The sequence below is a fragment of the Sus scrofa genome, chromosome 7, assembly GCF_054392235.1.
Source record: "Sus scrofa isolate SSC_HxYL_T2T_F1_AM1 chromosome 7, Sscrofa_HxYL_maternal_Yorkshire_Landrace_v2.0, whole genome shotgun sequence".
Lineage (NCBI taxonomy): Eukaryota > Metazoa > Chordata > Mammalia > Artiodactyla > Suidae > Sus > Sus scrofa.
In genome coordinates this window covers 86,911,647-86,934,156 of record NC_139389.1, presented here as the reverse complement: position 1 = coordinate 86,934,156, position 22,510 = coordinate 86,911,647, and the positions used below count along the sequence as shown (strand labels likewise).

The window sequence follows — 22,510 nt, the reverse complement described above, 5'->3', positions numbered from 1 at the left end:
TACTTCTTGGCTTTAGAGCTGAGCTTGGATGGAATTCTGTTTGGTTCAGAGAAATTTGTGTGTGCATGTGTGTGTATGTACGAAAGAGTAGGAGAGAAGTGTCTACACTCCATGATCAGTTACACATTTTAATTGAATTCTCCACAATTTGGACTTTTCATTTCTTCAGTTAGTATAAATAATCAAGAGTTTCCTTGATTATTGTGGACAATAAAAGCAATAACCAATAATGAGAATAATTATGTCCTTTTTAGATAGACTCTAGTCTCAAATTCCTGTGAGATTTACCACTTAGAGCCACTAACTAGCTTATCAAAGAATGACTTGTCAGCACGGCCAAATTTTCTTTACGAGGTAACACTGTGGTATTGGCAACTGGGGAATTGTTTGCCCATAGTGGGCCAGCATGCAGTGGTCCCCGGTTCTTGGCGCTCAGAGCAGCTTATGCCAGGATTCTGTTCATACTTGCACCTGGGGGTCTTGGAGACCCGGCCGACCACTTCCATGGAGCAATGGATGAAATTGTTGCTCAACATGCAAGACCCATTAGCTTCTGAAACTTTTCTCCAGACCATCATGTCACTGCAGTACATTTTGTTATTACCTGGACTGCTTCTTTGGGGGAAGCTATAAAGAATGTCAATAATGAGGAAGACAGAGGAAGACAATATCTTTGAATATGCAGAGGATGATATTTCTATATGAGTGTCAAATTCATTAGTACCACAATGCTTTTTGGCATGTCATTTTATTTGTTTTGTTTTGTTTTGTTTTGTTTTGTTTTTTTGTTTTTTTGTCTTTTGTCTTTTTTTTTGTTGTTGTTGTTGCTATTTCTTGGGCCGCTCCCGCGGCATATGGAGATTCCCAGGCTAGGGGTCGAATCGGAGCTGTAGCCACCGGCCTACGCCAGAGCCACAGCAACTTGGGATCCGAGCCGCGTCTGCAACCTACACCACAGCTCACGGCAACGCTGGATCGTTAACCCACTGAGCAAGGGCAGGGACCGAACCCTCAACCTCATGGTTCCTAGTCGGATTCGTTAACCACTGCGCCACGACGGGAACTCCTGGCATGTCATTTTACATCTAAAAATTCTTCTTTAATTATTTATATTATGCTTTCTGAAGCTCCTGAAAAACTAACCTCAGGCCAAGTAGCAGCAGGGAGAAGGTCTCAATCTCAGATCTAGGGTAAATTCTTCTGCAGTAAAAATTAAAGATAAAAACAAGGACGATATCGATAGGATAATTCTCTTTTCCTTATGACATTCCTAGGGTTGATCCCCATATGTAAGTTAAGACTCCTACATCTGTTAATGGAAATGTGATGTAGGGAAAATCAACCAGGAGTTCCCTGGTAGTGCAGTGAGTTAAGGATCTGGTGTTGTCACTGATGTGGCACAGGTTCGATTCCTGGCCCAGGAACTTCTGCATTCCTCGGGCATGCCAAAACAATCAGCTGTGGAGTCTGAAGATGCAACTTGAAATTCCTGCTTATTCACTCATAAACAATTTATTTCATCTTGTTTAGTAACTTCAGTTTCCCCTTGCGGGGGCGGGGGGAGGGAAATGTGAGACTTATATAAGACAATATATTTAAAGTGTCCAGAACCAAGTAGTTATTTCTCTTCCTTTTCCTTTTGCCTATAATCTCTTTGCTGGGGTCTGTAATCTCCATGGTGGATTGCAACAGCACCCCCAAGCCCCAACGCATTCTTCACTATTGCTGTATCTCCTGCAGCTTTCCACAGTACTGACACATGGTGGCCACATGAACAACAACAACAAAAGCCACAGGGTTATTTTTCCCATCTCTTCATTTCTTTTCCCACTGATTCTCAGTCATGGAATTTCTGTCTTTACCAGTTCTTTGATCCTGTGGAGAAAGTTTTCAGTTTGTTGCAAGGCAAGAAGTGCAATTATATTTGTTTCCTGAGTCCCTCTGACTGGGTCTAATAAGGGAAGGTGGGGCAAGAAGAGGGGAGGGAGACTTGTATGAGAAGGAAGGAGGAGATACTGCGGAATCAGTGAGGCTTGGAAAACTGAATGAAGTGTCCATCAGGCTGTCAGAATCCCAGGGTTCTGGGCGGCACCACTGCTTCCTCTCCTGTGAAATCTTCTCTGTCTATTTATACTTTAACCCAAAGTGATTTTTTTTCCTTTTTCTTTTCTTTTTTCTTTTTTTTCTTTTTTTTTTTTACTTTTTTGAAACTCAAACCCTAGAGCATTTGATTGCATAGGTTCTTTTTAATTTTATTTTTAGGGCCGTACCCTCAGCATTTGAAAGTTCTCAGGCTAGGGGTCTAATCAGAACTGCAGCTGCCAACCAATGCCACAGCCACAGCAACACCAGATTTGAGCTGAGTCTGCAACCTACACCACAGCTCATGGCAATGCTGGATCCTTAATGCACTGAATGGAGCCAGGAATCAAAGCCACATCCTCTGGATACTAGTTGGGTTCATTACCACTGAGCCACAACAGGAACTCCCATATATTCTTGCAATGCCAGACCCTTAACCCACTGAGGCCAGGGATCAAACCTGAGTCCTCATGGATGCTAGTCAGATTTGTTTCTGCTGCACTATAATGGGCACTCCGAGGTGGTTTTTTTTTTTTTAAGGTAATATTGTGGAGTTTCCGTTGCGACTAGGCCAGTTAAGAACATGACATAGCGTCTGCGAGGATACGGGTTCTATCTCTGGCCTCACTCAGTTGGTTAAGGATCTGACATTGCCGTGAGCTGTGGAATAGGTTGCAGAAAAAAAGGCTCAGATCTGATGCCTGAACTGTGGTATGGGCCAGGAGCTGCAGCTCCAACTGAACCTGTAGCCTGGGAACTTCCCATGCAGCCAAAAAGAAAAAAAAAAAAAAAGAGTCCCATCACTGGCTCTGATCTTGAATTCAGTACAAATAAATAATGCAATAGTTGAAGTCTCTCAACTGAAAAGATGAGAACAGAAAGGGCCCTCTAAAGCTGGTGCATTGCCTGTGTCTGCTTTAACTCACCGTATGAGTTTCTGGCTCTCACTTACAGAATTAAAATGTCATAGCTCAGAATTAGTTATCCCTGTACTGGCCCTTACTTGCCAATTACCCCCTTTTCCTTATCACTACCCAGTACTAACCCCTTTCCCCCCACAACTCTAACAAGGCCAGTTTCTGTAGTAATAGGCCTGGAAAGATTATCTAGTTCAAGGAGTTCTCTGGTGGCCTAGAGGTTAAGGACCTGGCGTTGTCACCACTGTGGCTCAGGTCACTGCAGTGTTTGACGCCTAGCCAGGGAATTTCCGCATGCCACTGGGGCAGGAAAAAAAAAAAAAGATTATCTAGTTCAAGCCCCTAACTTAGCAGATGAGGAAATTGATAGAACTTAAATCTCCAGAGTTGAGAGTCTCTCTTTCTCTTCCTTGTTTCCTTTTGCCCTCTCACTCTGAAGACCCTCTGCTCATAGCTAAATGAGGAAGAATCATACAAACAGTCTGGTGGTGAGAACTAAAAGGGGGAAGGAGGGAGTAGTCTGAGGAATCCTCTCTGTTCCCTCTGGGGACGTGAAGGGGAAAATGGACTGAACCCCGAGGGCCTTGATCTCTCCCTGGACAATCCTTACCCACTTCTTTCTAGTCTTAAAGGAAGTGGTTTCTGATAAGTCAGGCTTCTTCTGAGCTCCTTTCCCCTTTCTTTCAAGGCATGGAGGCAGCAGCTGAATAAGAGAAGATACAGCTTGAGTTATACAGACTGTCTTTAAAGAAGACCTTTAAGAGATGACCCCCCAACTCCCTCCACGCCTAGGAACAGGAATGGATTAGTATGAGATGAATGAGGTATTTGCTGCAGGGACAAAAATTTAAAAGCCCAGTTATCAAGATAAATAAATTTTACTGCAACATTTAAAAATAAATGTATGAGAATTCCCACTGTGGTTCAGCAGGTTAAGAACCTTGCTACTATCCATGAGGATTTGGGTTCGGTCCCTGGCCTTGATCAGTGAGTTAAGGATCTGGTGTTGCTGTAAGCTGTAGTGTAGGTTGCAAATGTGGCTTGTATCCTGAGTTGCTGTGGCTGTGGTGCAGGCCAGCAGCTGTAGCTCCAATTCAGCCCCCAGCCTGGGAACCTCCATATGCTGCAGGTGTAGCCCTAAAAAGGAGAAAAAAATAATGCAAAATAATCCCTGATGAACATATACCAAAATTTTAAATAACAGGATCTGACCCTGCATGGTACAACTCATGTACCCTGCCTTATCCTCAATCCAACTCTGTCAGATCAGGTCTTAAGTTAAAATTAAGATATTTTATTCATCAGGAATTTTTGCATTAATTTTGATTAAAAATGTTATTTATCTAGGTTACTCAGGGGTTTTTGATGCTCCTTAAATTTTGCATGTTAATTGAGTCCCTCACTCACCTTACTTAATCCCAGTCCTGCAGAGGATCCACTCTTGGCTCTCATCAAATGACCCAAAGGAAAAGGACAAGGGGAGTTTCCACTGTGGCTCAGCGGGTTAATTGACATAGTCTCCCTGAGGATGTGTGTTCAATCCCTGGTCTCACTCAGTGGGTTAAGGATCCAGCATTGTTGGAAGATGCACCTTAGGTCACAGATGTGGCTCGGATCTAGTGTTGCTGTGGCTGTGGTGTAGGCTGGCAGCTGCAGCTCCAATTTGAAGTAGAGCCTGGGGACTTCCATATGCTGCAGATGCAGCCCTAGGGAAAAACAAAATAAAGGGAGAGAGAAAGAAAAAAGACAAGGAATTAAAACAGAGTCAGAGTCTATGGTTTAATTCATCAGTTTTTTTTTAATTGAAGCAGAATAAAAAGATTCCAGCTCAGCAATCCTGGAAAGATAGACACATTACCATTTCACTCAAGGCATGACCCCTGTCCACAATTCAGTTGCACCTCAGGGAGAACCAGCATCTGTACCTCTGAGAGAGGAGAAGAGAGGATGGCAAACTCGGGTGCTGGTCTCAACTTATTCAAGATACCTCTGGATATTAACTGGCCCGATGTCATCACAAGTGACAACAATAAACCCCTCTGTGGGGGAAATGTGGTACCCGCAGGCAGGATATCTGGTCCCTTCGGTGAGCTTACAGACTGTCATTTTGAACTTGGTCTCACTCTGGAAGCATAGAAGGGCAGAATGGTTTTGGCAAGCCACCCTCTTGAGAGAATTGCAAACACTATTGATATATCGAGGCCTCTCATGGATGAAGATATGCTCCTTTTTGCAGGAGTTGTTGGGTTCCTTGATGACTCGTTGTATGATCATGTGGTTGCAGTACCTTATAGGAACGTCACTCTGAGGGTAGTCCACGTGCAAGTGCTCTAAGGTTACTGCCACTGCATCCCCATTCAACTCATGTTCCCAGAACAGAAGCAGCAGGAAAATTATCACCATGAGTATCATCAGGGGTATGAGGTCCTTCACATCTTTTGCTCTAACTCCTACAGAGGAAGAGGAGACAGAAAGTATCAGAGGGTAATCAGGCTCCCCTCAGCCCCATCCCCTGACTTCGCTCCCCTATCCTTCAGATATTTTAATTTCCTCTCTCTGCTAATAAAAATCATGCTAACCCTGCAAGATCCAGCTAGAGGTACAGGCTCCCCAAGAAAATCCTTTCTGACCACTTCAGCTGAATTTAGCATTAAGCTGTTCTCTAATTATTCCTGTTGTATTGTGTTTGTCGGCCTCCACAAGCTCCTTGACCATAGGTATCTCACCTCCTGTTTCTCCTGAATCCTTCGGAATGCTGGACACAGAGCTGAACCTACAGAAGGTATTAAAAGCATCCATGCCTGACTGATGTATTCCTATTGCTGAATGACTTTTTTTTTTTTTTTTCGGTCTTTTGTCTTTTTGTTGTTGTTGTTGTTGTTGCTATTTCTTGGGCTGCTCCCGCGGCATATGGAGGTTCCCAGGCTAGGGGTTGAATCGGAGCTGTAGCCACCGGCCTACGCCAGAGCCACAGCAACTTGGGATCCGAGCCGCGTCTGCAACCTACACCACAGCTCACGGCAACGCCGGATCGTTAACCCACTGAGCAAGGGCAGGGACCAAACCCGCAACCTCATGGTTCCTAGCTGGATTCGTTAACCACTGCGCCACAACGGGAACTCCTGAATGACTTTCTTACCCATAATTGTCTTAATCTTAATTCTACTCAATTCAATATGCTTTGTGTACCGTCTACTGATCCATTCTTCGCAATTCCTTCCCAATCTCTCCCCTTGTCGACCCCGCTTGGCTCTGTGCTCAATCCTCTTACCTTTCCTTTTTGCTGGAGCTCCCAAAGGTAACATATTCTTGTGATCATGGATCTGAGAAAGTCCTTTGTGTCTCACTATTTCCAACCAGTTGGGTGTGGGGAGGGCCTAAGTGGGAAAAAGCCGAAAGGGCAGGGCCTTGGAGGAGTGTACTTGGCTGCCATCCCGAGAGAAGAAAAGTTACTTTCAGAGGGACAGTTGGGTAAGGCAGGTCCTGAATATGTCCTCACTAAACAAGTGTGGACTTTTCCAAGCATTCATCAAAGTCCCAAAGTGTGCCAGGCATGGTGCTATTTTCCCAAATTTTCATCAGTCCTTACCACAAACCTGTGAGGTAGCTATTATCTCCAGTTCATTCATGAAGAAATGAGTTGCAGTAAGTTTCAGGTAGGGATGTGGGATGGCAAGAGCAATAAAGATCTCACCTTCTTGGAGTTCCCATCGTGGCTCAGTGGTTAACGAATTCAACTAGGAACCACGAGGTTGCAGGTTCGATCCCTGGCCTCGTTCAGCGGGTTAAGGGTCTGGCATTGCCATGAGCTGTGGTGTAGGTTGCAGACGTGGCTTGGGTCCCATGTTGCTGTGGCCCTGGTGTAGGCTGGCGGCTACAGCGCCAATTAGACCCCTAGCCTGGGATCCTCTATATGCTGCGGGAACGGCCCTAGAAAAGGCAAAAAAAGACAAAAAAAAAAAAGATCTCACCTTCTCAATGGTTAAACCTTGAACTCCAGTTTCAGCAAGTTTTCTTCCCATGTGGTATCCAGGAGAGAGCAGAAACAATTCCCTGAAATTACGTTAGTCTTGATAAAGCCCTGGACTCCTGCACCGTATGGCAGTGGTTTCCCAACTTTGTTGAACATTGGGATCTCCCTGGTGTTTTTTAATGCCAGTGTGAGACATTCTGCTTTAACTGGTGCTGGATAAGACCTGGGATTTGAAATCAGTAAAAACTTTCCCAGTGATTCTAATATGCAGCAAAATGTGGGAAGCACTGATTTATAGTATACCTGAGAGACCTACCTGGATTGTTAGTAGATGGGGACTTGGTAAAAGATAATGGCTCAAGGTATTGAGACAATAGAATTCTTTTTGTTTCCATCATCTCCTGCTCTTTGATACAGGAATGGGAAAATGGACTTAATTTTACAACTTCTTGCACGGAAATGATCTCTCTTTTGGAAAGACAGCTACATAGTTTCTTTCGTACATATCTGCATTTTTCTAATTGGCAAGAAGAAAGCTATTTGGGGGTTAAAATGTTCTAGGAAGGACAGAGGATCCTGGTAAAGTCTTCAAAGCATGCATCTCTATACAACACATATAAAAGCTTAATTCCTGACCATGAAAAAGAACAACTCAGAAGTTATTATTTACTTTCCAAAAACTTTCATTCTGGGTGTCCTTTCACAATTCAAACTGTTCTGTTTTGGATATGTGTTGCAAAAAATGCCACAAAGATATAAGTGCATAATTAATTGTTGATGAATTTTTCAATTAACAAATTTCGATTTGCACACCATCTTGCAGAAGCATTTCCATTGCCAGGAACTATATCAAAGTTCCTGTCGTAGCTCAGTGGAAACGAACCTCACTAGTATCCATGGGGATGCAGCTTCAATCCCTGGCCTCACTCAGTGGGTTCAGGATCCAGTGTTGCTGTGAGCTGTGGTGCAGATCACAGATGTGGCTTGGACCTGGCATTGCTGTGGCTGTGGTGTAGGCCAGGGACTACAGCTCCAATTTGTCCCCTAGCCTGGGACCCTCCATATGCCACCCAGTGCAGCCCTAAAAGAAAAAAAACAAAACAAAACAAAAAAAACAGGAAGAGGAACTATATCTACATATTGAAACATGTTCAATATTTCTTGCCAGGACTTCCAAGCAGCTAAATTATAGATGTTACACTAAGTTTACAGGAAGGAGCTAAGTCTCGTTACAAAATCTATTTTCAACTGAGGCAACTAAGACCTGTTTCTACATTTCAGAGTATTACCCTCCTGAGATAGAGTTGAGACTGGTCTTGAATGTTTAATAGTGCTGGCAGCCTTGGAGAAAACATTTGTAATGCCTAACATCAATTAAGGATTAGTATGTAGGGGTTACCGTCGTGGCTCAGTGGTTAACAAATCTGACTAGGAACCATGATGTTGCAGGTTCGATCCCTGACCTTGCTCAGTGGGTTTAAGGCTCCGGTGTTGCCGTGAGCTGTGGTGTGGGTTGCAGACGTGGCTTGGAACCCACGTTGCTGTGGCTGTGGTGTAGGCCAGTGGCTACAGCTCCGATTCAACCCTTAGCCTGGGAACCTCCATATGCCTCGGGATCGGCCCAAGAAATGGCAAAAAGACAAAACAAACAAACAAAAAGAGGATTAGTATGTAGATATAAAGAATGTCTTCATATCAACAATGAAAAGACAGGAAATTCCAGGGAAGAAAAGATGATCAAAAGCTGTGAAAAGGCAATTTTAGAAGAGGAAGCCAACATGGATGATGACCTATGTTTAACTTCATTAGTAATCAAATCAAAATTAACATAGTAAAGAGATACTGGTTTATAACCATCAAATTATCAACAACTAGAAAATCTAATATCTAGAAACATGAAAATCGGTGTGGTGATATTGGAAAGTAATCTGGAAGTATTTGGTTAAATTATGAATGAATGTAATCTGAGAACTTGTGACCCCCCATTCTGAGCATAGACTCCAACAGTATTTTCCCTGATTGAGTGCATGCAGGGATGTTCATTATGGCATAATTGGTGGCAGAAAGAGCTGCAGTTAACTTAAGTGTCCCTCATTGAGGGATGGAGAAGTAACGATGTGTTAGGTACACAGAATAAAGTAGTATAAAACAATTTCAAATAATGCATGAGCTTTATTTATTTTTATTTATTTTTTTGTCTTTTTGCCATTTCTTGGGCCACTCCCACGGCATATGGAGGTTCCCAGGTTAGGGGTCTAATTGGAGCCGTAGCCGCCAGCCTACACCAGAGCCACAGCAACGTGGGACCCAAGCCGTGTCTGCAACCTACACCACAGCTCACGGCAACGCTGGATCCTTAACCAACTGAGCGAGGCCAGGGATTGAACCTGCAACCTCGTGGTTCCTAGTTGGATTCGTTAACCACTGAGCCACGATGGGAACTCCAAATAATGCATGAGCTTTACAAACAGAAACATGCATAGAGGGAGTTCTCCCGGGCTCAGCAGTTAACAAATCTGACCACTATCCATGAGGATGTAGGTTCAATCCCTGGCCTAACTCAGTGGGTTAAGGATCTGGCATTGACGTGAGCTGTGGTCGCAGACACGGCTTGGATCTCACGTGGCTGTGGCTGTGGCTGTGGTGTAGGTTGGCAGCTATACCTCTGATTGGACCCCTCACCTGGGAACCTCCATATGCCCCTAGCCCTAAAAAAAAAAAAAAAAAAAAAAGACACACGCAAAAAAATCAGTGAAGTGTTGTAAGTAACAAATAAATTGCTACCTAGCAGGTATAGATCTTATCCTACAAACTTAGGGAAGAAAATTTGCATCACCATTTTGCTTTTATTTTATTTTTTGGACACACCCATGACAAATGGAATTTTCCAGGTCAGGGATGGAACCCGACCACAGGAGTGACCAAGCCACGGCAGCTGACAATCCCAGTTCTTTAACTCGCTGTACCACAAGGGAACTCCACCTTATTACCTTTATATAAAATCAAAACTAATTCTGGGTCTTCTGCCCTACTAAGCTCCAGAGAAATTCAACTTAGCCATTATTACAGTTTCCTTTTCCTCCCAAGAGACCCAGGGGAATCTGGGCGGATACTGTCCTTTATTCCTTCTCCCTGTGGGGCTGGAATTAGCCAACAGCACTAACCAGGGGACGAACATTCTTATTATCTTCCTTTATAAAAGCTCCTCCAATACGGGATTCAAATCCAGGATTTTTTTTTTTTTTTTTTTGCTTTTTGTCTTTTTAGGGCCATACCTGTGGCATATGGAGGTTCCCAGGCTAGGGGTCTAATTGGAGCTGTAGCCTCCAGCCTACGCCAGAGCCACAGCAACACCAGATCCAAGCCGCATCTGCAACCTACACCAAAGCTCAGGGCAATGCCTGATCCTTAACCCACTGAGCGAGGCCAAGGATCGAACCTGCACCCTTATGGTTCTTAGTAGGATTTGTTTCCACTGCACCACAACGGGAACCCCTATATATTATTTTTAATATTTTCTTCCATTATGGTTTATCACAGGGCTAGTAATTAAAAATATGGAAACCTGGGCCTTACACCAGACCTAATTAATCAGTCTCTGGAGGTGAGGCCCTGGAATCTGCATTTGCAGTTATCTCTGGTGATTATAATGCACCTGATGATTAAGGATCACCATAGTAGATGAGCCCCAAATTGCTAAATGGCATAATAATTTCTAGAGTTGCACCCAACCCACAACTAAGGTGAGTTTTTCTTTATTATGTGGGTTATTCAATATCCCAATATGAAACCACGGCATCTGGATTACTTCCCTGGTTCAGAGCTTCCACAAGACAAAGGGTATGTACTTGCCTCACATCACGTGACTCAGGCAGCTCCTCAGAGTGCTCCCCCCGACCTCAGAGTGTCCCCCCTGGACCTTAGAGTGCTCCCAGACATACCATTGGAGGAAGGATTGGTCTGCGTTTCTTACCCTTAATCACCTATATTTCATAGCCCTTAATTACTTGTGTTTAAACCAGTTCAAGGACCCTAGAGATGAGCTGGAGTGATCTGGGTTCCACCAGGGGGGGAGATGCCAGGGTCAGGAAGCAGGGAAGGGAGAAGTGAGAATCTCTCTCTGGCTTGGAAGCAGGGCCAAGGTGGGGATGATTGGCAATGAAGGAGCTGCGAAGGTTGTTTAAAGCAGAACACACTCTCCCCTTGCCCCCCACCATTCTCTAGCCTTCTTTTCCTACTTCTCTATCAGCCAAATTACACCGTGCAGCACCACTTTTTTTGGTGGGGGGCGGGGGGCTTGCACCCATGCATGCAGAAGTTCTTGGGCCAGGGATTGAACCGCACCACAGTAGTGACCCGAGCCACTTCAGTGAAAATGCCAGATCCTTAACCCACTGAGCCACATGGAAACTCCTAGAGCCACTCTTAAGACAAAAGGTTGTAAGTACTTCTGGGTTGGGATCTACTTTCTTTCCTCCCTATGCTTTTTCACTAAGGAACCCTCCCAAACCATTGCCACCAACAAACTTGATGTGGACAATAGTCAGATGATAGATAACTCAGGCTTATTTCTAGCCTGGGAAGTAAAACTTGCCCATGAAGAAATCTATGCTGGTTCCCACAAACTCTCAGGTGTTCAGTATAAGCCCACATTTCAAGATATCTTCCTGAGTGCCATGCGAAGGGGGTGGGCCTTAGTCAGTCCCTCCAGGAATCTCTCCTTGAATTGACCACCTCCATCTTCTCCTTGGGCCCCCATAAAAAGCCCTGCTCCATGCTTCCTGCACACAACAGAGCCTTAGCAATTACTATGTGGTATGGCAAAGGCTGGATCTGGCCTTTTCTGCCTCGTGCAATGTGCTTCTGGAGAGCCAGGACAATGTACGTGCTTGCTCTTGCACACCACCTGGTACTCACAGGAGATCAAAAAGGGTTCATGGAGTGGATAAAAGGGTAAAAGATTTCAGATCTTTCTCTTCTTCTGCCACTAACTCACCTGTGTTCTTGGGAAAGACATGCCACCTCTCAGAGTCCCGGTTCCTTCATCTCTAAAATGGAGATGGTAGAAAAGAATAAAGGAAGAATGCCATGATCTATAAGGTCCCTTTCTGCTGTCACAAACGAAGGCTCTGAGCTAAATTTAAAGGACCCCAATGGTTATTTTTGAAGATGACAATTCTATGGTACCCCTGCTGTTTTCCTCGACCCTGGAGATGGGGAGCTGGATCCTTGACATCAGACCCAGAAGTGGGGATGGAGAAGTATGATGATTCAGAAGTATGGTGGAGTAGTCTGTGAAACGACCTCAGACATTGGCATTCTGAGACACCTCCCTAAATCAAAGAGACACCTCCCTAAATCAAAAACACTTACCATTGCAAAAAAAAAAAAAAAAAAGAAAGAAAAGGTATGAAGCCTCCCTAATTCTGGAGGGGCTGACCGGTTACCTTTGACAATCACAGAGCTGTTTTCTAGATAAGCAATTAATAGCAGGATTCAGGCAATACCTTCAGGAGCCTCTGGGCACTATTCCAGCTGGCTTCCCTCCACTTCACTTGTCTCCGTTCAGGTGAGATGGATAGACTGAAGCTTGCATGTGTCCAAGAACAAGCTGCTGCTGATTTGGGCAGGACATGTTCTGAATCTGGGGCTATCAACCTCAGCCTCGCAGGTACAGCCCCAGGCTATGCACACAGCAGGCAGGCAGGTCCTGACTTCCCTTGGGGACAAACCAAACCTTTTTTTTTTTTTTGGTCTTTTTGCCTTTTCTTGAGCTGCTCCTGTGGCATATGGAGGTTCCCAGGCTAGGGGTCCAATCGGAGCTGTAGCCACCAGCCTACGCCAGGGTGACAGCAATACAGGATCTGAGCCACATCTGTGACCTCTACCACAGGTCAGGGCAACGCCAGATCCTTAACCCACTGGCAAGGCCAGGGATCAAACCCGCAACTTCATGGTTCCTAGTCAGATTTGTTAACCACTGCGCCACGACAGGAACCCTTTTTCTTTTTTTTCTTTTTCTTTTTTTTTTTTTAAATTTTACTTGTATTCCTGAAATGACTGCCACCAGGCCCAGAGGAGGTCAGGTTGAGGGGAGGTTGCCCTAAATGCATCTATCAGCTGTTTGGTAGGCTCTTCAGTCTCTCCCCTCTGAGAATGCTTTGATCACAGCATACCTGGCTTCTCCTGTGCGTCCCCAGGCTGAGCCCTCAACGGTTTCCTTTGATCCTCATTGAAGGAGGAACACTAACCCAGTCTCCCCTACACTAAACTTCCCTCTCCTACATCACCTCCAAGTACTTTCACATCTCACATTCCACTCCCAGCTCCACTCACCTCTTGGGAGCCAGTTCCAGCTTCCCTGAAAATCAGATTGATATGTTCCCAGGAGGATGGAGACAATCCTCCCAACCCTCAAATGTGGCTGTTCACCTTGGAGACCTGCTGTGGACATCCTCTCCCAGAATGTGGAGGCTCAGGTTGGGCAGCAAGAAACAATGGCCTATGGAAAACAACTGCCTGCATTGATTAACCACCTGCAAGGATTAATTGCCCTCTGTCACGGGACTTGACCCCCTCTCCCTCCCTTGACCTTCCCCTCCTCCTTCGTCGTTCCTGCCTTAAGTTCCCGCCATGAACTCCAGTCACAGATTCCTGCTGCGGATCCTTTATAAGCCTGGCACCTCCTCACAGTCAGAGCTGGCGCCATCTTGAGTTCAGCCCATGCCCCTCTGATGCCTTAATAAATCTCTTTTGCTTTATTAACTTGGCCTTGTGCATTCCTCCCTTGGCAAACCTAGCACAGATGATTCCTTGCAAGCAGATGAATAATAATTGCCCCCTGACCCCGCATAATCATCAAAGGCCTTAAGGAACCCAGATGTAATAAACAAACAATCAAAACAAAACCCAAACAAACACAAACCCCCCCCCCAACAACCGAAAAAACACTCTCCCTTTTCGGAAGCCTCCAGTTAGAGCGGAATGGGCAGCGGCCTGGGAGTTGTGAAAGTCCTATTTTCACAGTGGCTCTGCCACTAAGAAACTCTGTGACCCTGAGCTTAATTCCTGGGTCTCATTGACCTCCTTTGAAGTGTCTGGGAGCTGGCAGAGTTGGTGGAATGCACAAAATAAAAACAACTAGCAAATTTAGAGAGATAAAACACATCCAGCTGTAACCTTCTCTGATGGAGGGCTCTGTGCTTGCTTATAAAAAGGGCTCCCCATGGCTTTTTGTCAACTCTACTCTACCAGAATAATCTTTAAAACACAAAGGTAGTTCAGTGCCTGTGCTCTCCATCCCCACCCCCACTTAAAATGTATTAGTTTTAGGGGGTTTTTCATAAATCGTGAAATAATGACCACAGTTCTTCCCTCAGCCTACTGGGCCTTGCACAGGAGCCTCTCCCCAAAACCACCCTCCCTCTCTCTCCCTCTTTATACTCCCCTTTTCAGTTCCCTGAACTCATCAGGCTTCATCCCAACTCAAGGTTTTTAACATCTAGTTCCCTCATTATGTTCCCGATTCAATTCACCCCTCCCCATTCTGCCTGCTTAAATTCTGTGTGTTCTTTCTTTCCTTAGATAAGCCTTCCTAGAAACCCCCAGGTGAGTAAGCAGCCTCTCCTGTGCTGTATCACATTCTGTACTTTTCTTTTGCGGTCCTTCTTTATCACTAGCATAACAGGGTAACTGCATTTCTTGGTTTAAAAAAAAAAAAAAAAAGGATTGTTTCCTGAGGGCAGAAACACATCTTCCTGGTTCCCTGCGGAAATCTCTGCTCCAAGCACAGTGCCTAGTATACAGCAAAAGTTCAATAAATGTTTCTCAATAAATAACTCGATAAATGTTGATTGAATGGAAGAACGCATGAGTGAATGACCTGAAGGAACTACATTTTGCTCTGAAAGGATAGCACCAAAGAGCTATCCTCTCCAAAAGTTATCATCTCTTTGATACTTTTGGTGGGAACTTGTAGCACCATATGGACATAAAATCAGAAAGATCAATGAAAGGAAAGAAAAATGTTGATTTACCTCTACTTCAAGGCCTTAAATCTATGCTTGTCACCCAGCCCTCATCTTCGGCTGTTAAAGTCCAACTCTAGAGATTCGTTAGGGGGTGAGAACTGTTTCCTTCTTTCCTTCTGTGTCCATGGTGTGCCATCTACTTTAAAAAGCAGTTCAGCTTAATTCCATGGAGACTATCTCCATGACAATAACACAGCTCTCTCCCCTATAATTTCCACATCTATATAATGCACACAGAAGGATCAGCTAAAAGTAGCGAGGTCCCTAGAAATTAATTTTTAATCCGCAATCTCTCCTTTTAGACTCATGGTAGTATTTTGTTTTTCCACAAGGGGGCAGACTTGAACTTGGGCTCATAACTCTTGAGGGCCAGGACACTTTGCCTATTCTGTACATACTTTGTGACCAACAATATGTTCTCACTTTCTGCTTCATATACTCCTCCCGGCATTCTCCTCACATATGAACAATGTTTATTTAGGACTCATAGTCACAGTGATCCCTCATCACAAAACCTGTAAGCGAATTTGATAAATTCTCTTGGGTTGTACATCTCCTTCCTTAATCTGTTTTCCTTTTCCTCTGCAGTTTCCCTGTTGTGGGCTTTTGTTCCCCACTGCATTAAGTCAGTTATTTTACAGACTTGTACAGAATGAATCCGCTAAATGCAATCTTACGGTGTGACCTCAAAACACCATCTGGTTCAGAATTTGCCCAAAGCGGTAAGAGCCTGAAGCAGCCCTGTGCTTCAGCAGCTCTGCCTGGAGCAAGTTTGCAACAGGAGTCAAAGGCACTGATGTACAATTTACAGCCGCCAAGAGACTACTTTGTGCCTTCCTTTATGTCCAGGTGGAAGAAACTTTCAGTGCATCTATAAAGCATTTATAGATCCATACTGTGGTCCAGAAGGGGAGCTGCCACAGAATATATTTCAGGCATGGCTTCCCTCAGACTTTTCCAGGGGATGACACACACAGAGGATTCCCAACTATAAGAGCCCTCTATTCAAGCCCCAAATACCTCCATGCCCCTATCTCTCCCCCCCCGCCCCGGGGATCACAGGATCAGGGATTCCTTAAATAGGGATTCCTGTGTATCTTTATTTAAAACAATTCATAGAATTCATTTAACAAATATTTGATTAGCTTCTAGGTTCTAATAACTGTTCCAGCCTCTGAGACTTTAGCAGTTAAAAAAAAGTTTTGTTCTTATGGAGTTTCCATTCTAGTAGTGGGGGAAGGACAATTAATAAAACAACAGCAGAAGCAGCAACAAAAGCCAAGTGGTGGTAGATGCAAAGAAGAAAATTAAAGTTGAGAAAGGGGAGTAGGGAGCAACCGGTCAGAGAAGTTCTCACTGATAACATCTGAGCAGAGATCTTAAAAGCAGTGAGGAATGGAACCATGCAGATATGAGGGAGATAAATTTAAAGCAGAGAGAAGAACACTATAAAAGCATTGAGGTGGTAGTTTCTGAGGAGTGCTAGAGGTTAATGTAGTTGGAATGTAGCCAGCAAAGGGAGGAATGATAGGAGATAAGGTCAAAGAAGTGAGGACAGTCCAAGAAATGGCAAAGTCATACACAGATTTTCTTAAACCATGGCAAGGAGTTTTGATTTTATGTGAAATGAAATGGAGATGCATCAGAGAGTTCTCTTTTGTTTTTGTTTTCTGCCCCATCAATGGGCACGCAGAAGTTCCAGGGACCAGGGATCAAACCTGTGGATGGATCACTCTGTTACAGGCTTTGGGTCCCCTTCAAGGAGATTAAATCCAAAAGTGTCATTGCAATGCCCCCTCCCCGACTTTGAGCGACCTGGACTGCTCACTGCCTACTAGGGAAGGAGTGTCGCCCATTCCTCTCCTGCCTCTATAGAACCTGTTCCCCTACCGTTGTTCCCCAGGCAAATAAGGTATCCTGCCCCAAACCTATCAGAAGATCAAATGTGACCGGTACAGGGATCAAACAACACTCAGCCCTTTGCACAGCACAGGGGGTGGGGGCAGGAGAAATTGGGTCTCCACTCAGGTCCGCAGCGTGAGAATATAAAAACACTTGTAAATTGAGGTGGGCTCTTTTTAACCTGTGTGTTCTCTCTCTCTCTCTCTCTGAAAATGTATTTTCATTTTAATAAATTTGTAAAACTCCTCCCAGGGACTGAGGAAACTGCAATTTTATCATTCCGGAACAAACTATTAACTCTACAGCAGTGACTACACAGAATCTTTGACTGCTAGGCCACCATGGAACTCCTATCAGAGAGTCTTAAGCAGAGCAGTGATCAGCTCTGTCCTAGGTTTTAATAGGATCATTCTACATGCTCTGCTGAGAATAGACACAAAGGCCAACCAGGGAGGTCTGCAAGGGAGCTACTGCAGTACGCAGAGGAGAGGTGGTGGTACCTTGGGTACAGTGGTGGCAGAGGAGGTGATGAGAAGTGTTTGGACTCTGAAAATAGTCTAAAGGTACAGTTAACATCATTTGCTAAAGGATAGAATGTAGGTTATAAGAGAGAGCACGAAGGATGATTCCAAGATTGTTTCACAGTTCTTCCAAATGTCTGAAGAAGTACTAGGAGCTAAATACTCAGCAGCATTACTAAGAGTGAAGTGAGAAATACTTGTGGTTTCTTGGTCTTGTTTATCAGGTGAGTCAGGGCACATATGACAGAAATAGGAGGATGTGAACACTGCATACCCCAAAGGTAGGAAGGATGTAGGAGTGAAGGGCATGAGAGTCTAGCCCTTCTGTAGGGAATGAAAGCCCCCTACCTCCACCCAGGTACATATCCACCTCAAATAAAGCAGGTCAAACCACTGGGCTGTCTCATTTCTTTTGAAGTTTCCTGCTCTTAGCACAGTGTTTCTGTGGCTTGGGAAAGTAAGGAGGATCACAGAGATAAACTAAGTCTGGCACATGGTTGGCCTCAAAACTAAACTTGGAAAGAGGAAACACCAGCTGGAAGGGGGTGCTTCTGGGGCGGGGGGGCGTGGAGTGGGATGCAGGATGTCTAGTGTTGCTGGGATACTGGCATGGTCTCCAGCTGTGGCCTGTAGAGCAATTGGGTAGCATCTGCATCTCCAAGGTCAACACTAATTATGCCTGGAGATCCTTTTAAAGAATAACCATGTGCCGGCCCTATCCTCAAAGATCTAATGTAATTGGCTTGGGGTTGGACTGTCAATGAATGATTGAATAGTTTATAGTATATAATAATAATATGCCTGCATATCAGTGAGTCTAATAGGCAGGCAAGTTTGAGCGTCCCTGTTGAGACGTTCATCCCCAGAGTGCTATACCACCACCGATTCCCGCACCCCCACGCACACACGCAAGGGTCCTGGATGTTAGGTTTGAACGACAGAGCGAGTCCAGCCTTTCTGTGACACTTCTCCTCAACACATTTGCTGACCTGCGGAGGTCCCAGAAACCAGAGTGGTCCCCAAGTTTACGGTGGAGGAAAATCGAGGATTATGCGAAACTGTTCATATAAAATACTCCTCCACAACTCCTGAAGGGAAAATACCTGGATTAAAAAAAACAACAACAAACAAACCACTGCAAAGAGAAATGAAGGTTGATTTTAGAAATAACGATTTCGTAGAAGAAATACTATATGAAATACACGTAATAAAATCTGGTATTTATCGTCGTGATTTAATAACACAAGGAACATTTGTCTAAAGACTAAGACATAAATTTCTATTAGCGGAGTATAAAATAGTAACATTAGCTACAATGGTTGCTTGCTAAACGTGAGGAAGCTGACTAGGCAGCAAAAGTAGGGCTCGTCCGGGATTTGAACCCGGGACCTCTCGCACCCTAAGCGAGAATCATACCCCTAGACCAACGAGCCACCTGTACCACCGCTATCAATTCCCAAACTTTAGCAAAGAAACTTTTAGCCACGTCTACAGTTGGTCATAAACTCTTCTAACAACTATGGGCATGGGTGACATCTACTGGAAGAAAAAAATCACTGCACTCTCTTCCGGAATGCTGTGCTGCAGATGTTTTTTAGGAAAAAAATTGAGGATCAAGGAGAATAATCGCGCTGCATGTTTTGGCTCCCCAGTGAATCAAAGAAGCTGCGGGAATGATGGCATGAAATCATAGCAGGGACACAGCTGAACGGGGATCCCACGGCATTGAGGAGGGGAGAGGACACGCGTTCACGACAGGGCAGCCTCTTTAAGGTAACGACCACTCTGCCCGATGCCGGCCAGAGAGCTGGGCCCAGGTCGGGAGGCTTCTCCCAGCTTCGGCGCATTACTGACCGGTTTCTGGGTTCATCCAGTCTGGGACGTTTCTAGACCTGCCTTAAGTACTATGAAATTCACTGCCTGGAGAGCTTCCGTGACTCCTCTGGGAAGACCCAGGCACCTTCTCGCCGCAGCATCCCAGACTCAGAAAACTTCAAGCAGCGAAAGCTCTCGCCTAGTGGCGCCTTCCGTGGAGAGCCCCCCAGGCCCGAGAGGGCGCCCATTCTCCCGGGTGACCAAACTGTGCCGGCCCCAGGCAGGCGCTCCGTACTTGTTAGAACTAACAAAGGTTGCTTGGTCGGTCTCTCGAGATGCCCTGCACTTGTGTACTAGAGCTCTTTCCACCAATCTCAAGTACTGTGGTTTCAAAGAATAAAGTAAAATAAATCAAGGGGGAAAGATACAAAGAACTACCTAAAACTGCAAATATAGGAACAAATAAGCACAGAGTAGAGGGTAAGTAATAAAACTTTCTCTTAGCAGAGGTAGCGTGGCCGAGCGGTCTAAGGCGCTGGATTAAGGCTCCAGTCTCTTCGGGGGCGTGGGTTCGAATCCCACCGCTGCCACTCGTACCTTTTTCCTCAAGCCAGCCACGACTGCACTGCAAGACAGTTGAACTTTCCTCTTGAGTCCAGCCACTTGTTTTTACTGATAGAGAATGTGGGAGTGCGCTGTTTTAGGACCCTCATGTTTCTGAGCCTTTCATTAATTCAAAGTTCTTCTTTAAGTGATAGATAACAACAGTCATAAGATTATAATACCTTTGAATCCATGGTTTCCCAAAGGCAAAATGCTAGGACTTTAATATCATAAACCTGTAAGTTTTGCTTTGCCTTTCTTCACTCAGCCAAAGAGCATATTTTGAGCGGTTTTATTGTTATTGGCACTGTTCCACCGTGGAAGAGTAAAGGAAAAAAATGATTAAAACATATTGTCTGCCCACAAGGGAAGTTCACAGACCAAACTGAAAAAGTAAACCATAATTTTTCACAAAATGATTTTGAAACCTTTAAGACATCATCAAGCAAGAAACAAATGCAGTATAAAGGAAGGCAGTACAGTGTTAGGGGGAGGATAGTGAGGAAATTCTGGGCTCCACTGTTGCTGTTAGAATACCAGGGTCCTGTTCTCACACTACTAGCTGTGTGATCTTAGGCAAGTTGCTTATCTTCTGCCTGCCTGTTCCCTCATCTATAAAATGGAGATATCTTGTGGAAATATTATGAAATATAGTTCATACCTGTAAGGTGCTTAGAATAGAGTTTGGTAATCAAAGAAATGTGTTTTCATTACTTAGGTACATATTTTGCCACATTTCAGACCATTGAGCTGCCTCTTTCTTTTCTCCAATCTGAATTGAAATTCTGGGCTGAAATTCCACTAGCGTTTGATATTAAAAGACCAATTTTTTTTTAATTTTAAAAAATAAATAAAATTTTTAAAAGGGAGTTCCCTGATGGCCTAGAGGTTAAGAATCCAGCATTGTCACTGTTGTGGCTCAGGTCACTTCTGTCGCTTGGGTTCCACCCCTGGCTCACTTACACATGCTGTGGGCAAGGCCAAACAAATAAATAAAATTTTAAAAAGAGCAAATTGTCTACAGACAGCTACATTTAAAAAAATAGAGATGTGAAAGTCTTGATAATAACAAGATATATTATAGACATCTGTCATTCTAAGGCCCACAGATAAACAGTTTAGTGGGTTTTTTTTCATTGAGGAGAAGTCTGAATTGGGTACTTGAGCCAAAATGGAGAGATGAAGCATGATTTAGGCTTTCTATTTGTAGTGTAAGTCCATAGCCATGTATCCTATTCTTTGGGAAGATTCCAATCTGGGTCTACAAAAGCCAAAAGTAACTGCTATTTAATTGCGACTTCTAGAGGCCAGAGTGAGATCAAATATAAGGTAATATTCATTCACTCATTATTAATCACCTACTACACATTGCAGATAACAATGCTAAGTGCTGAGGGTATAGCAGCCAGCATAACAAAATCTTTGGCCCTATAATGTTTATATTCTAATGGGGGAGAAAAGAAAAAAAGAAACAATTAAATGTATATAAATATGTCAACTAGTGATCAATGCTGTGAAGAAAACAGCCTCCTGAAATGAGTGGGAAACTGCTTGGAAACTTCAAATAGTGCTTAAATACAAGGAGTTCCCCCACCCCCATCCTAGCCAAGAAATTGGGAGCTGAAACATGCTTACGTAATCACCATCTTATGTGTGTGCTATGTTATCCTTTAAAAAAGTTTTTATGTGTCATCATAGTGTTCTTTTTTCTTTTTCCTTTTCTTTCTTTCCCTCCCTTTCTTCCTTCTTTCATTTCTCTCACACTTCTTTTTAAAACCTTTCTGTAAAGTAGGGATGAATTCTGTTAACTCTAGCGGAGCAACAGTGTGTCGAGGGAATGTAAATCTCCAAAGGCAAATTTTAAAGACAAAATAATAATTTAAAAAAGTGTTTCGTGGGACGTTATCAACTTTGTTTATGGAGTGAATAGCTATTTATGATGAACAGGGTGGCTGGAGGTAGGCAGGGAGGGGGAAAGTTTTACCATTTCCGTTTCACGGCATATGCGCAGAGAGGACGAGATTTACCCGCTCCCAGGTCTGCCACTTGCACAAGCCTGCACGCCAGGGAGAGTGGGGAAACTCTTGATCAGACAGAATTCATAACTTGGAGCTGTCTCTAACTTTGTTTTTTCACATCCCCTAAGGGGCTTTTGCTGAAACTTTTCAAAACAAAGAAGAAAGAACAAAATGCCGTAACATTTTAAATAAGTTGTGAGAATTAAAATGCTGGGCTCGTCCGGGATTTGAACCCGGGACCTCTCGCACCCTAAGCGAGAATCATACCCCTAGACCAACGAGCCACGGAACAAATATGTTTTACGTCTGCCTCAAGGCTCACTCTCGTCACTAGGCGGGTCCCAAAAAACTGCGCGTTTGAGTGACTTCTATTGGCAGGAATGTGTATTTGTTTACCCAGATTGCATAAGCTTCGAGAGGCGAAGATTTTATCAGCCACTGTGGTGGATCCAGAGGGTGAGAGCAGCAGGGAAAGTACTTCCGCATTGCCCAAATGTCTTCTCGGGCGCTGCCAAAGAGGGAGAAATCTGCCCGAACAGCTGCGTTGGTAACCTAGCCCTTCTTTTCTAGTGCTTCTTAGCATAGGAGAGATCTTCAGGCACAGTTGCATGGGCACCCCAATCGGGCACAGACTCTCCTGAGGGAATCA

The 22,510-nt window shown here is 44.3% G+C and overlaps 2 protein-coding genes and 3 non-coding genes across 8 annotated transcripts; 1 reads left to right on the top strand and 4 right to left on the bottom strand.

Annotated features, from left to right (window-relative positions):
• Nucleotides 1–347: 347 nt before the first annotated feature.
• RNASE11 (ribonuclease A family member 11 (inactive)) lies at nucleotides 348–1,677 on the bottom strand. Its single transcript, XM_084970561.1, is given in 4 exon segments — nucleotides 348–671; nucleotides 1,084–1,127; nucleotides 1,130–1,200; nucleotides 1,589–1,677. Coding segments are annotated over 4 exon segments (528 nt in total).
• On the bottom strand, nucleotides 1,494–14,382 carry RNASE12 (ribonuclease A family member 12 (inactive)). Of its 4 annotated transcripts, XM_084966988.1 has the most exons (6): nucleotides 13,309–14,382; nucleotides 12,480–12,691; nucleotides 11,969–12,020; nucleotides 6,971–7,052; nucleotides 6,271–6,376; nucleotides 4,778–5,449 (listed from the first exon to the last, which is right to left on the bottom strand). In XM_084966988.1, the coding sequence occupies exons 4-6, from the start codon at nucleotides 7,019–7,021 to the stop codon at nucleotides 4,974–4,976; spliced, it is 633 nt and encodes a 210-aa protein (XP_084823114.1). In that variant the 5' UTR covers nucleotides 7,022–7,052; nucleotides 11,969–12,020; nucleotides 12,480–12,691; nucleotides 13,309–14,382; the 3' UTR covers nucleotides 4,778–4,973. The 4 variants fall into 4 exon arrangements, with proteins under 4 accessions (XP_084823115.1, XP_084823114.1, XP_084823113.1 ...); XM_084966987.1 differs by lacking the exon at nucleotides 13,309–14,382 and having other exon boundaries at nucleotides 6,971–7,195; XM_084966989.1 differs by lacking the exons at nucleotides 6,971–7,052; nucleotides 11,969–12,020; nucleotides 12,480–12,691; nucleotides 13,309–14,382 and adding exons at nucleotides 1,494–1,875; nucleotides 3,610–3,702 and having other exon boundaries at nucleotides 4,987–5,449.
• A 4,404-nt stretch (nucleotides 14,383–18,786) lies between these two features.
• Nucleotides 18,787–18,858, bottom strand: TRNAP-AGG (transfer RNA proline (anticodon AGG)). Its single transcript has one exon. It is a non-coding gene; the product is annotated as a tRNA-Pro (tRNA).
• Nucleotides 18,859–19,748: 890 nt separating this feature from the next.
• TRNAL-AAG (transfer RNA leucine (anticodon AAG)) lies at nucleotides 19,749–19,830 on the top strand. Its single transcript has one exon. It is a non-coding gene; the product is annotated as a tRNA-Leu (tRNA).
• Nucleotides 19,831–22,073: 2,243 nt separating this feature from the next.
• TRNAP-AGG (transfer RNA proline (anticodon AGG)) lies at nucleotides 22,074–22,145 on the bottom strand. Its single transcript has one exon. It is a non-coding gene; the product is annotated as a tRNA-Pro (tRNA).
• Between the last annotated feature and the right edge of the window lie 365 nt (nucleotides 22,146–22,510).